The 14082-nt window shown below is 39.2% G+C and overlaps 1 protein-coding gene across 1 annotated transcript in view; it reads right to left on the bottom strand.

The window, feature by feature from the left end:
- Positions 1-1229: 1229 nt before the first annotated feature.
- trabd2a (TraB domain containing 2A) overlaps positions 1230-14082 on the bottom strand; it is a 72124-nt gene continuing 59271 nt past the window's right edge. The window contains exons 5-7 of the mRNA XM_080304349.1: positions 6942-7032; positions 4910-5182; positions 1230-2613 (exon numbers count right to left, since the gene is read on the bottom strand). Of these exons, the coding sequence (XP_080160475.1) occupies positions 2406-2613; positions 4910-5182; positions 6942-7032 (572 nt within the window). The 3' untranslated portion in view covers positions 1230-2405. The remainder of the gene's footprint in view (positions 2614-4909; positions 5183-6941; positions 7033-14082) is intronic.

Genomic DNA, 14082 nt, shown 5'->3' on the forward strand with positions numbered 1-14082 from the left:
TGTCTCCAGACAGTAAGACAAAAATACACATTATGCACAGACTTATAAGTGACACCCACGGCTGCCTTTCCTGTCACCTGCTGCATCCTGTCATCATCCTGTGATGCTGCTGTAAGTGCCTTCACCTTCTTCTTCCAGGACACCGATGCTGGTGGAGCCAGTCCTGAAAAAAACAGCAGTTTGAATTCAACCCTGTAGCTGATATCACTTACAGAGTGATGATTTACTAAAGTATTTTTAGTGCAAGACATGCACAAATGTGTGAAAAGCTGTAAGGATGTGATTTACTTTTTCCATGCATCTTACTTTTTTGCTTTTTAAATAAAAACAAACATAAATTTGTCTTTAACAATCAGAAAGCATCAGATAAAGTTAGCATATTCCATGGGCTGTACTGTACTTGTTGTTACCCAATATAACACTTAGAATAACTCAGAATCACTGCCCTAATTTTGCTCATGCATGTCAGCACATCAAGCACATAGCCACTCCTAAATAAAAGCACAAACTAACAAGTCACTCAGCGTTTCCTGTTAATGTAACAAATCAATTATCTCTCATTTCCTGTACATCTAAAGAGCCAGTTTGCTCCAGTTTCCTGTTTGTGTCTCGAAGGAAAGATATTTGCCAGCAGAGCAGCTGTCTTGTTTGTGACAGACCACATGCACACGTCAAACAACTTCTAATAGCTGTCTTATCACATTAACATCACATAAACATGCCATGAACCCATCAGGAGGGCAGCATGTGTACGTGTGTGTGCCCACTCCTTTGTTCAGTTGATACTGCTAAAGCTGATGGACCTAAAAAACATGTTAGCTAACAGATGGCTATTTATACATCCAGCAGACATAGGGCACACAGCATTAACATTAATATTCATACATCTCTGATGAAAAACAACAACTAGAAACAGATATGCGCAATTTAGCTGCTAAACGCTTGATCACTGAAAACAGCTGCCTGTTGGAACTGAGGGTTATACACATGATAATGGGACTGGAGCGTAAACCTGTTGACCATTAAATAAAAAGATTTTTGAAGGAATCCAAAAGGTTTTAAGTGTTGGGAAGCTGTTCGTTTGTTCGTTGTGATGAGTAGCACCTTTAAGGTACATAAAATAATTTGATCTATACTTAATATAACACTGGTTATTTTGCTGTAAAAATTTCTCTCCCCTGACTTTCCACTGATTTGCTTCACAGCGAAGAACGAGCATCGAAGACCAATTTTACATCCAGATAAATATTTTATTGTTGCTATCTCTTGCCATAAATGAAATGTGAAGGTCGTAAAGCACTACGCGGTCTGCTCATGTAGTCAGTTTAATTATTATTGCCATGATATGCATTTGAAATTACACTGAAAGAACATTTGAAAAACAAGTCATTTTGGCATCATGGTGAGATGAAATATATAAAAACAAAAGCCACAGGGAATGTTTCACATGGCTAACAGCAACACTACAGTTTTAAATAAATAAAAAATGAATGAATGCTATGTAAAACACACGCGCGCACACACGCCCAGACACATCCACATAAATTCTTTCAGCAAACATATACATCAAAGCAGTCGATAACACTAATAAAGTACAATACAATCACCTGTCCCTTTCAAAAATGTAATTTCAGTGAGACACATGACATGGGGCTATGGTAGTTAGTTCCTGATTTTGTTTTGAAAATATACTGCATATCTATTTATACTTTTCCATATAAACAACAATGCTTCTGATAATCTTAATTTTTTTAATAATTCTAAAATACTTCTATAATATTCAAAAGGCGTATGTACAATTTTCTCCCCGCAGCAGGTTTTTATGTAATCAAATCAGATTCTTCTAAAATAGAAGAATAAATTAAAGTCTGAGCACTTGTGTTTGCAAGCCCAGTGGGTTTAAGAGCCGATAGACGTTGTTTGTCCCACGCCCACGTACTCTCACAGAGATACTCAAAGGACATGTGGTCCCAGTTGCTGTTGGAGAAAATATTTAAGCTGAAAAATTACTTAAGTGATTTCTCAAATTTTCAGAGCAACTAATAGCTGTCTACTATAACTGTGTAACCCAGCAAGGCACTGATGAGTTGTGTAATTAGTGATAACACTACCTCAGTTTGAGCTTCTTGTTTTCCCTACTGCATACTCTGTGCTCACTCTGTGTAAATTAAGTGAAACTCAGACCTTTATGTTTCAAGTTATATGAACTCGCATGCACATCAAAGCCCAATCTGTAAAGAGATGAGCCCTACTGCCACACCTTTCCAGTTCACTTCCAACATAGCAAACTTTCTGTGCCCAAACATCCATGGAGTGAACAGCTAGACCAGACTTTTTTTTAAGAGCAGTATATTTGAAACCGCGTACGTGTACCAGTTTTATTTAGAGTCCTTATAACCATTTTACTAGAGGGCCACAGTCCATATCTGTGAGATCACTATAGGTAGTGTGAGGTGAAAGCTCAGTAAAGACAACGAGAAGATCGAAGGCGCTGGTGCTGCTGAAGGAACACGATGATAGTTGTACTGGCTTTGGATTCTGTCAGGCGGCTGCACCGTGATGTAACCATTGATGATGCGAACCATTGGGGGAGGCGGGGACTGCACCACAGAGCTGTAGAGAGAAAAGAGGCAAAAACATGGATTTAATAATGAAGATTTATAATATTTCTCAATTGAATGATGGGTCGTAAATGATGAACACAAAACAGAATGATTTTAATTGGTATAATTAACGAGGATCCTGCATTCATTCTGTATTTGCATTTCTTTCACTGGTTTGTGGGCAAAGGGAATGAGTATTAGTGTGGGTAATACTCCCCCCCCCCCCAGGCGCTCCCCAACTGAAAAAAAAATTGGTTGCACAATGACGCTGCGCATTGCACACTGACACAAATTAACACTCATTAATGCAAAATAATTTAATTTCTGTCAACTACATCATGGTTTAGCCTTTAAAGGGTTAACTGAATGACAGCTTTCACAATGAACCCATCTTCACTGCTGTGACATTAACGTTTGCTTACATTCATTGATTTTTTTCACTCTTTTTATTACAGGAAAAACAAAACAACATCAGATCTTAATTTCAGAGGCTTTAAAACTCTGTATGCTGCAATTAGTAAACTACACCATAATTTTTCTACAGGCACTGGCTCCCATTTTGCAATTTAGAATCACTACAGACTGGGTAGGGTCTTATTAATTCCAGACTTTTACTTTTTTTTTTTTTTTTAAACAAAAAGCATTTTGTTTTGTTTCTGCACTGTACAATTCTTTGGTACTGTAGGGGAAATTGTGGCAGGATCAGCAGGAAAACCAGCCTCTCTCCACATCCACACATTGTCAAAAATTGCCAGAGAAAATATGCAGACTGCAGAAAGTCAACAATGGAAACATTAATGATGATGAAAGCCACAAAGAAAAAGTTCTCTGACAGAATTTCTGGGTGCTCAAATCACTGATCGTCACATGACCAACTGCCAATAAACCTGAAAGCTATTATGCCCTTTGTTACTCTTCCTTCATCCCCAAATTACACAGACTGAAGTGTCTGTGAGGCAATGACTGCTTTGAGGTGGTCAAAACCACACAGACATCATAGCATTTCCATTTTTATTAAAAAGAAACACTCCTAACATAATGCCACTTTGCCCCAAATTTACATTACTCTTCATACTTATTTGCATTCAGCCAAATACTCAAGGGGCATAGTTTTAGAGAAATTAACTTTAGTTTGTGTGAAAAGGCCTTAAGAGGCGCAAAGAAACCAGGTGTGACATACCATGGCCACACAACAAAGAACTGTGAGACTGGAGTTGCTTCTTTTTCTCAAATTGCCTTACTTTCTCTTACTCAGCCACCTTTTTAGACATTAAAATATACAAGAACGTGCATAACATTGTAACGTCCATGCACAAAGAGTCCGTTTCATTTCTGCTCAAAATACAGGATCTTGCAGATTTAGAGAAAACACTTCTGCAGAAATAATGTACACAAATGTTCACAAACCTCCTCTGTTCACATGAAGAAGTGACACTATTTGTTTAGCTTTTTCTTTCCATCACTAATTTGGACTAGTGCATACTGCATATTGAAATAATAAATACTGGTAGCACAAGTTCAGTTTTACAAACTGCTGCCTGCAACAACTTCTTAAGTCCAGATCTACATCTGAATAACGCTAATGTTAGCTGTTCACCCATTCTCTGTTTCAATTAAGATAAAAATTTCTCTGTTTTGTGTCAAGATCACATGTTGTCCTTTTGTCTTTTCTCTTGCAACCCAAATTTGGGCAAGGCCATGGAAAATTTAAATTCCCCAAAGGTGTGACTGAATAGATTAGGACTGTTTATGTGTTGAAGTTCATATTAGCGTTACTGCTTCCAACCCAATGACAAAACTGTGTTTTGCCATTGCAAAAAATGCAGGGATGTTTCCACATGGCAGACCACACCTTGTGCAAAAGATTCTTCTTTGTCTGAAAGGTGATCTTATCGTGTTGTCCTGTGAGTTCCTGCCTGGAGCTACTGTGAGACCAAATCCCGATACTTAGCAGGAATTCCCAGGTCGCTCTTTTCATAACCAAGACACCTACACTAGCTTGGAACTAGTCAGGACTCATATACCACTGCAGGGCACATATGTGTATGTGCTGAAGTTTATGCAAACTGCATGAAGTGCATGGTGATGTGATATGGTGGCTGTTTGAGCCTGCAGCACTGCACCAGGAAGTGTCAGTTTTATTCTATATACAAGTGTGAGTTTCCCTTTACATCCTCTCTGGCTTGTTTCTGAGCTCTTGCTATCATACTCTCATTTCACCTGTGGCCTTTCATCTCTAGTCATTGATAACCCATATATAGAGAAGAAAGACCTTCACCTCTTTACCCCTCCTTCTTTCATCTTACCTCTCCTCTATCCGAACCCAGAGGTCATTAAAATGCCTGTGCCGCTGTTTCTTCTGCTTATTCCTCCTCTTTTTCTTTAGCATTTTTCTCTCAGATTTCTCCAGAACCTCCAGGCTATCTGGTGGCAGAAGCATGTGGGGTAACAGATCCTCCTCCAGAGTATGCCCCTGACCCTCCTCTTTGTGAGGAAGCTCGTGCAAGAAAGGTTCCAGCTGAGGCGACTCATCGTAATGGTCCTCCAGCTCTGGTGAGACGGGTCCAGATGATGATCGCCTAGAGGATGCACATTACAGTATGGTAAGATGCTTTAGAAAGAAAGAGAAAAGGGGTTCGTTGCATGTCACTTTTATAATAAAATCATCAACTTTAGTCTTTAATCATCTTTAATCCTGCCAACGATGGTGCCAAGCCTGTCTGCAAAAGAAGAAGAGTAGTTACCCTGCCTAGGTGATCAGAAGCAGAAAACTGGGGATACAAGGCAAGGAACCATATGAAGATTATAAGATGATGTTTGCCTGTCCGAAGCAAAAGCAAAAACTTGAAATCTTTATGCTGAAAACACATTTTTGGGGCTGTTTTAATCAAATCACGTGGGACAAAAAGAGATCACTGTTGAAGAACTCATCAAGTGTGGTGAACTATATGAGCTCCAATTAACAATGATCATGGATACGAAGGTGATGCTGGACTATACTGGCGATGAAGCCAGTGTTGGTTTCACACTTCACACTGCAGCCTGCCCACATTTCACCCTGCATATGATTGTCTGGAGGGCTTTGCCATAAATGGAACTTTCATAATGCACCAAAGAAGATGCAGATGAAACAAACTGAGCACATCTTACAGCCTCTGTGCCTTGTCCAAGGATATTGCCATGGACACCAAAGAATGTAAGGACAAGGTCTGTTTTGCTGTTACAGGCAAAATAAATATCACATTTTCCTGTGAGGTCACTGAAACATGGCATTATAGTCTCGTGGGAGAGTCTACAAGTGCAGAGAAAATGCTGAGCAAAAGTAGCAAAGTGCTGAAAGCAGGTTAGAGTGTTTTTATGCAGGCCAGGAGTTTATTCCACCTGACAGTCCTGTTAAAGAGCCTGCCAATAAAATATTAACATGACAGTTTAAAGTGAATATTTGATCATAATAAGTAAATGGCAGTGAAACAAGCAGGAGAAATACACTTTCAAATCACGAGCAGAGCGAAGTCGAGAAAAAAGTATTATTAATTATTAATGTTATATATTATTATAAACAGGTCTCCATTCTTTCTCCATTCAGGATGCAATGGAAGGACAAAAAACTAACTACAGTCTAATAGTTAACATAGCTTCTTTTTGTGGAAGAACAAATTACAAGTTGGGAAGCATGACAGAAAAACCTAAACTCTTCTTTTTGATACTATTTGACACTAGTTTTCCTTTCAAGACACGTTAATCACCATGAATAAACCAATACTGGTAACAAAGAGAGTAAATGCACTTAGACCTGAACAACTGTGATGTCAGATATACTAATGAGAAGTCGAATAATAAATTGTTATACATGGATATAATGAAGGCTGTCTGTTCTCTCAAGACAACATCAAGGTAGTCTATGAACAGGCAAGATGTGGGTTCATCTCAGGCTCATAATACCGTATCAAACACGGGGGCTGTGTGTGAGAAAGTAGAATTACCTATTCATTCACTCAGACACAGGAACAAGAACACAGATTTAAAGCGAGATTACCACCCTCAGTGTGCCAAGGTAGACTGCACTACATGCTTCACAGCAGGAGGTGAGAACCCTACTTAAATTGGCCTTTTCAACACCACTTCATTGGTGGCCAGCGGGGAATTTGTGACACTTATCTTCCAGTACAATCTAAGCTGAAACAAGAGAAGACTTGCAAAAAGCACACAGGCGGGGAGATGTTACCGAAAACACCATATAGTATATGAGAAACTGCATCTAAAAGCCATGGATGTCTTACGGTCCAGTCCTGTTAAACAAGCAGCATTATGATGATGATTAGACTGAAGCAAACTCACCGGTTTATGGGTTGCCCAGCAGGTGTGTGCTCCACCTCATATCCCTGGCGACGAAGCACGTCAATAACTGTGTTGTTACCCAGAAAGTGACCTACAACCAATAAGTAGAAAATGATAAATTTGCTGTTCTGAAAGGAGATGATGAGCCATCTCAAACTAAAATAAGCGGAACATTGTCAGGACAGCACCAGCTCTGTTAGTTCTCTTTCTCGTTTAACTTAAGAGTAAAACAAAAAGCAAGCCTGATATCACCAATCAAATTATTACGCATACATTTATATATCTGCTTCTGTCATCATTACAAAACTTATGATTCCTACATAAGTAAGTTCAGTGTTGCTTTTCTCTGCATCTCCTATCCACTTGTCATTGCCTCTCCTTTTCCCATTCCTCTTCCACGTCCTTTACTTCGAGCTTTCTTCCTCCATTCTTAATTAATCTTCTACCTTCCATATTATATCTCTTTTCTTCCCTTTCCATTTTCTTCTCTCTGCTCTCCTTCTTTCTTATGTCCAACTTCCCCTCTTCTCCTTTTTTCCCCTCTCATTCTCGTTGTGACCCTCTCAGCTAGGTGAAGTAGGGGCATTGAGGCTTCAGGTTGCCATGTCAAGAGGTCTCCATTCTTCCTCTCACTCTGACAAAAGGGAGCAGGGGTCCATTGTTTGGGCCTGCTCAGCCGTGGCACCACAGAGCTGTGTAAACAATGAGCCCCAGCACTTTAATCTGGCCTAGAGCCATCGATAGAGAGAGGTTAGCTTAGATGCACTATGGGTGTCGTGATGCTGCCCAGAGACTTGGACTGAATGCTGGTTAAAACAATGTCACATTATGTCCCAGCCATAGAAAAAGGCCAGAGAAGGGACTTCTACAATGTTTGCATATGATCTGCTAGAGTAAAACAGTTAAACGATTTGTGAGTGTGAACTTTGTGAGTTTAGTCTTAGAAGTCTTTTTGATCCCATGAGCCCTATTTTCTTCTAAAGCCTTTTCTTTTTCCTACGCTACAAGCTAACTGTATATTTCTAATGTATAAACAGAAAAAATACCATTAATTATGCTTTCATATCTTATGTTTTCTCTGATTTAAAGCACATTTACCTAATTCAGGTTTGCTAAAATGTGTAGGAGAAAAAACGCAGTTGCCACATAAAAAGACATTTTTTGTACTTGTCCAGTAATCATTAGCATGGTCGGCTAAATATCCAGAAGCCCTTAAACTCACAATGAGAGCTGAACCAGAACGAAACAGAGACAGAGACACTGTTTTCCAGCTTGCCCAGGTTTAGAAACAACTCAGCGTGATTTATGCAAGTTTAAGTCAGGGGATTAAGGTGGGATAAATGGAGCTGTTGAGCACAATATAGAGCCATAGAGAGATGGGCGGACTTCAGAACTTCAAAGGAGCACAATTCACACACATACGTACACACACGCAAGCGCTAAGGAGGTAAGCCATCAATTCTGTCATGTCCCCAAAGGCCAGTGTGTTCACGGGGAGTGAGAGCATGTTTGACAAGATGAAAAAAAATTAGAGTTCATTTATTCCTGAGTTTAAAAAAGTTTTTTTTTTTTAATCCTGTGGCACAAGAAAATAAAATAGAAAGTGACATTTGTGTGCTTTAAATAATAAATATTTTTTAATAACAAGCTATCTTATCAACATGTAGCCAATGCTTTAAAGCAGATTTTAGGGCATGCTTAATCAATATAATAGAAAACACAAGTGGTGAGACTTTAAACTTTCACATGCTTGTTTCAGAGGGACATTTTTATTTTAGGCGTTTTTTTGGATGCCATGCAGCAAACCCTTCACACAAAGACCAATTTATAAGTGTTCCATTTAGCATGAAACATGGGAAACTTGCACTCTAATCGTGCGCCCAACTCATGAAATTACAAACAAAAACAAAATGTAGACATCTTTGATTAAAAATGATTGATGCCCCAGGAAAAAGGTATAAAGTGGGAAAAGAAAATTATGTGTTAGGCCTGGATTTTGATGAAATATGGCCTGTGTATGCTGTAACATTTGGCCACTGGCTTTAACCTTATAGGCTGTTTCTTTTGTAGATACTAGTTTCATTTGTGTTATATTAATGTGAATTGTCCAGAGTAACAACATTGCTCATTAATTATATTTATTTTAATTAAGATAAATAAAATCTAAGATTCTTACTTTTGGATACATTTCATTTTAGTACACTCTGTGCCTTTTGATGATAAGATGAAGCAATATTTTCACTAATTTAATGGAAAAGGTTAGCCTACACGAACTTAACAAAACATACACAAGGCCACACACAGATGTAAGCATATACCATAAAATATGATTCTTCAGTGAAAGCAAATTCTTCTTAGTATGTGTAATTTGTATGGATAAAAAAATTACTAAAGTTACCACTGCCCTGTATAATGTACCCTGCTCTCGCCCTGTGACTCCTGGGATAGGCTCCAGCCCCCCAGTGATCCTGAATTGGATAAGTGGTTAAGAAAATGGAAATGGGTGGATGGACAGAAAAAAGGAAGGCAGTGTTCTACTGCATACGTGAGAGATAATATCTAAAGGTATCAACAAGCAGAGCTCCACTACGGCTGCCTCCAGCACAGTTTAACTCCTGGTTGTCTCAAGCTAAATCAAAACAAACATATCTTTGTACCATAGTTATAAAAGTTGGAAATGTTGGAGTCTACTGACTCACCATGTTTCTCATTACTAATTAAGTTTAGAGTTTTCTAAGTTAAGGTGTTGTTACGTGTTGTTTTGGGTTGGGTACATAAGCAGTAGTTTATATTTATAGGGTCCCATTCAAAACAGAGCTGCAGGCTGCCGCCCAGCATACAGCCCACGCCACAGTTTTAAGAGCACACTTCTAGAATAACATGTGTGACATCTGACATATTTTCACTGATTACTCATTTAGACCAATTTCATACATTTTACATTTATGAAATTGGCTTTTACTTTGTGTCCTATTGCACAATATATTCACTGTATGGTTTATTTTGTACCACTGAGAAGGGGGGGAATGGTACAGATAAAGACCTGTGACCTGAAAGCTTTCATTCACAGCTAACTTCCTTCGTGGAGCTACATGCATACATGAATGGACCTCTGAGTTGGAGTACCATGGACCAGTTCATGTTATGGTTATATAAAAGTGACATCTTTTACAATCATCTACCAGCAGAGTCTAACAATAAACATGAAAACTAAAATCTTTCAAAACACTCTTTAAACATTGTGTCTGAAAGCTGTTACAAGGTAGTCATTTGCATTGTTGCAAAGACTTTTGCTGGAAAGATGGATACATCAGCGGCTAGTCTAGTTCTTACATCCACTTTCCCACACTGTCAAACTCAATGCCGACATCATTGCTCTAGTCCAGTCATTTTCTTGTCTGGTTTTTGTAAGCCAGTTAGCCTCCATTCTGTGTGCTGTAAATATCACTGCCCATTTGTCATTCTGCCATTCAGGCTCTAATTTGTTCAGCCCATCTCCGCCTCACCGTAGTCACTCAAAACTCTATACAAACCTCCATCTTCACCTGCACCACGACTAGCGTCTAAACTCCAAGGGGTCCTGGGCTAAATCCTATCGTAGCCGGGACTCTGTTGTTATAATGGGTCATCTGAGTCTCATCACCACATAGAATAACTGAATTCTGTATCTCAATAAATTATGTTTCTCTTCATTGAACTTTTATTATGATATTGAGATAACATTACTTTCCTGGTTGACACTATAAAACCAGGAAAGTAACTCTATATAGTCCTGTGAAATACTAAGTACACCCTTAAAGCTTCCATAGGAATCAAGGGGGTAAGCAGATGCTGCTAATCAAATGCACACGATTAACCGATCATCAGCAAGTGTGAGCATCTCTGTATAAACAATAGTTTTGGCAGTTTGGTGGTCTGGAGCATGTGTGTTAACATAACAGGTTAACGTGAGGCCACATAATGCCACAGTCTTCCCTGCAAATTCCTCACTAACGTCATAACGTGGAATGCTCAAAGAAGCTGCGAATAAACCGGGAGCTATTTCTCAGCATGCCAAAACAGTTAGAAAAAAACTGAACAGATATGCCTCGTTTGGCATGGTTGCCAGGGGAAAGACTCTTCTCAAAAAAAAAGAACATGACAGCTTAGGAATTGCAAAGTTGCAAATGAACAAACAACCAAACTTCTGGTAACGATTTTAGCTTGTTTTGCAACCACAGGGCCCGGAGTCTAGAGCTAAAGGCTAATTGCAAGGCAATCTATCTAACAGCTAAAGAATGGTCAACATTTGGGGATATAGCAGATACCAAGCACACCAGTAAATCTACAGAACAAACACTGGCAAAACAAATCAGGTTTGTTGCAATGACCCAATCAAAGTGAGACTGTGAGTCCTGTGGCAGACAGTGTTGGTCAAGTTACTTGAAAAAAATAATCATTAACTAATTTCTGATTACTTCCCCCAAAAAGTAATCCCGTTACTTTACTGATTACTTATTTTCAAAAGTAATTAATTACTTAGTTACTTTTTAAAAACACGATTTACAACCTGAATAGGTGATAAAGCGATAGATCTTTCAGCCCAATTCCACTTTTTCTGCATAATCCATCATACAAAATGTAATCAAATGGAAAAGTCTCTTTTTAACTTGTTTTATCAGTTTTAATCTTTTAACTTTACGCATCAAGCAAAAATTTAATTATATGCACCATTCTCTGACTTTAGTTTAACATTTAAGCCTATTTTCTGCACATTCTAGCACATAGGTAAAATAAAATATTTTTTGTGTTTACACTCAGTCTTTCAAATAGATGCAAGTAAAACACAGCAGAAATTAAATAAAGTCAAAGACTAGCAGTCCTGTTGCTCTATTTTCACCTCTAAAGCAGGAGTGGGGTAGGCGGAGGTGTGCTCTGGTGCAGGTGTGATGCAGCGGTGTGGAAGAATCCGCGAGTTTCTCTGTGAATTTCCCATTATGTCGTTGCGCACTCGGTGCTTGTTTAGGGGTTTTTTTCGCTGTAAAAAGAAGTTTTCTTCCCACGCAGTGATCAGCGGACACTAATGTTTTTGTCACTTTTTATGGAATTAAACTCAAAGTAAGGTCAGTACTTCCACACTTTAAACGCTGCACGCTCATACTCTCTCCTGCACTCGATATATTATCCATTGTTGATCTGCACACAGCTGTTGTCACAAACGTCGCACTCACTTACGTCACTGTCATGAGACATTCTCGCAAGAAATCACAGTTTTAGTAACGCAGTAACGCAGCGTTCCTACGGGAAAGTAACGGTAATCTAATTACCGTTTTTGCGATAGTAATCCCTTACTTTTAGGGTTGCCAACCGTCCCTTAAAATACGGAATCGTCCCGTATTTAGAAACAAAAGTACACGTCCCGTATTGAGCTAATAAGGGACGCACTTTGTCCCGTAATACAGTGAGAATCAAAAGTAGTCTATAAATGTTTATGGAATTAACGCTTTGTTTGAAAACATAATTCCCAGCCCCTCTCCTGCTTTGTGACCAATGAGCTGACAGCACACTTATGACAATTCAGATTACCGCTCATCTCATTGGTCGAGGAAAGGTCGCTTACGGAGAAAATACCGGAAGACAACAGATGACCACAACAAGAAGCATGGCCAACAGGGAAACAAACGCCGTCACTGCGGTGCAAGTCTCGGACGACAGTACACCTAAAGCTGGGCAGACACTGTGCGATTTTTTCAGTCGCGTTATTCAGCTCCTGCTCAAACTGCACGATTGACTCGCAGGGGTTAGAAGTTGGTAGGTCACGATGCAGGTCTCACACTATACCGCCCGATGCTCTGATGCGACCTGAGTGCTCACACTGTGGGTCCATAAAATTAAGGTTATAACAGAAAATCTGTCGCTCGCTCTCTCTGTCTCTCACTCACACAGACACACCACCACCATCAACTTTGCTAAATTGCTAATGAAAAACATGATCAGGCAGCTGTGATTGAGCAGCATTGTAAATCCAACTATTTTCACGGTTGTTGTGGTCGTGATAATTTTGTGAGGCCACATCGAAAAGGCTCGGATGAGCTTTTCAAAGTTCTACAAGTTGTGCCTCCATCGCTTGTGTCCAGATCACACGCTGCACAGCCGTGCTGCTCCGTCTTTTTCACGGCGTTTACGTGTTTGCGCGCGAGCGGCTCACGAGCGATTGATGATCGGGAGCTGGTCGTGAGGTGTTAATCACTTCTCGTTACCCCACGTATACTACACGATGAAGGCCAAAATCGGGCCGATCACTCAAAAATCGGCTCAAAATGGGCCTAAAACCGCACGGTGTGAGCCCAGCATTAGAGCAGCAATGTTTGTTCCCCTCAGAGAAAGGGAAGAATGGGAAAAGGAAAACACCTGGCTGGAAAAAGTTAATATGGGCATGTGCAGTGAATATCAGCGCTATGTGGCCAGAAGTGTGATAATATAATTTATTTTGTGTAATAAACAACTGCAAGGATAGATGATTACAAATAGATGACTAATACATAAAAGTAATACATAGATGAATAATGATGATGAGTTAAGATGCGTAATCATGGGAACAAGCGGGTTTTCAAACGGGAGCAGCTGATTAGCATTAGAAAAGCTGAAATAATACCTCAACTGAAGCCAATTGTACTAAATGCACTAAATGTGCACTGTTACAAGAATATTTTTCGTTCTATTGCTTTCTATTATTTTAAGTTAAGCAGGACAGAGTTCTTTTAAAGAAAGATTTACTTATATTCTCAAAAGTTAAGCATGACAGGCTTCTGTTTAAGAAAGAGACCTGTTTTATGTGTTAATGTTGTCATTTTGAGCTAAAAATAAATGGCTAAATGATCATTTGTTTCAAATGTGTTCATATCACAAAGAATAAACATCTACTTAAATCAAATTCAAGTCAAAGGGTTAAAAAAAATAATTTCACACACAAAAAAAGAGCTAGAAAATTCACCACACTGGGAAGGGTGAAGACAACTGGGTCGCCCGGCCCTGGCCACGAGGTGTCCCTTATTTATTTTTCAGGGAGTTGGCAACCCTACTTACTTTACTCGTTACTTTAAAAAAGTAATCAGATTACAGTAACGCGTTACTGCCCATACTGAATCAACACTGTAAAGAA

This window comes from Astatotilapia calliptera, chromosome 7 (assembly GCF_964374335.1).
Source record: "Astatotilapia calliptera chromosome 7, fAstCal68.1, whole genome shotgun sequence".
In the NCBI taxonomy this organism is placed as follows: Eukaryota; Metazoa; Chordata; class Actinopteri; order Cichliformes; family Cichlidae; genus Astatotilapia; species Astatotilapia calliptera.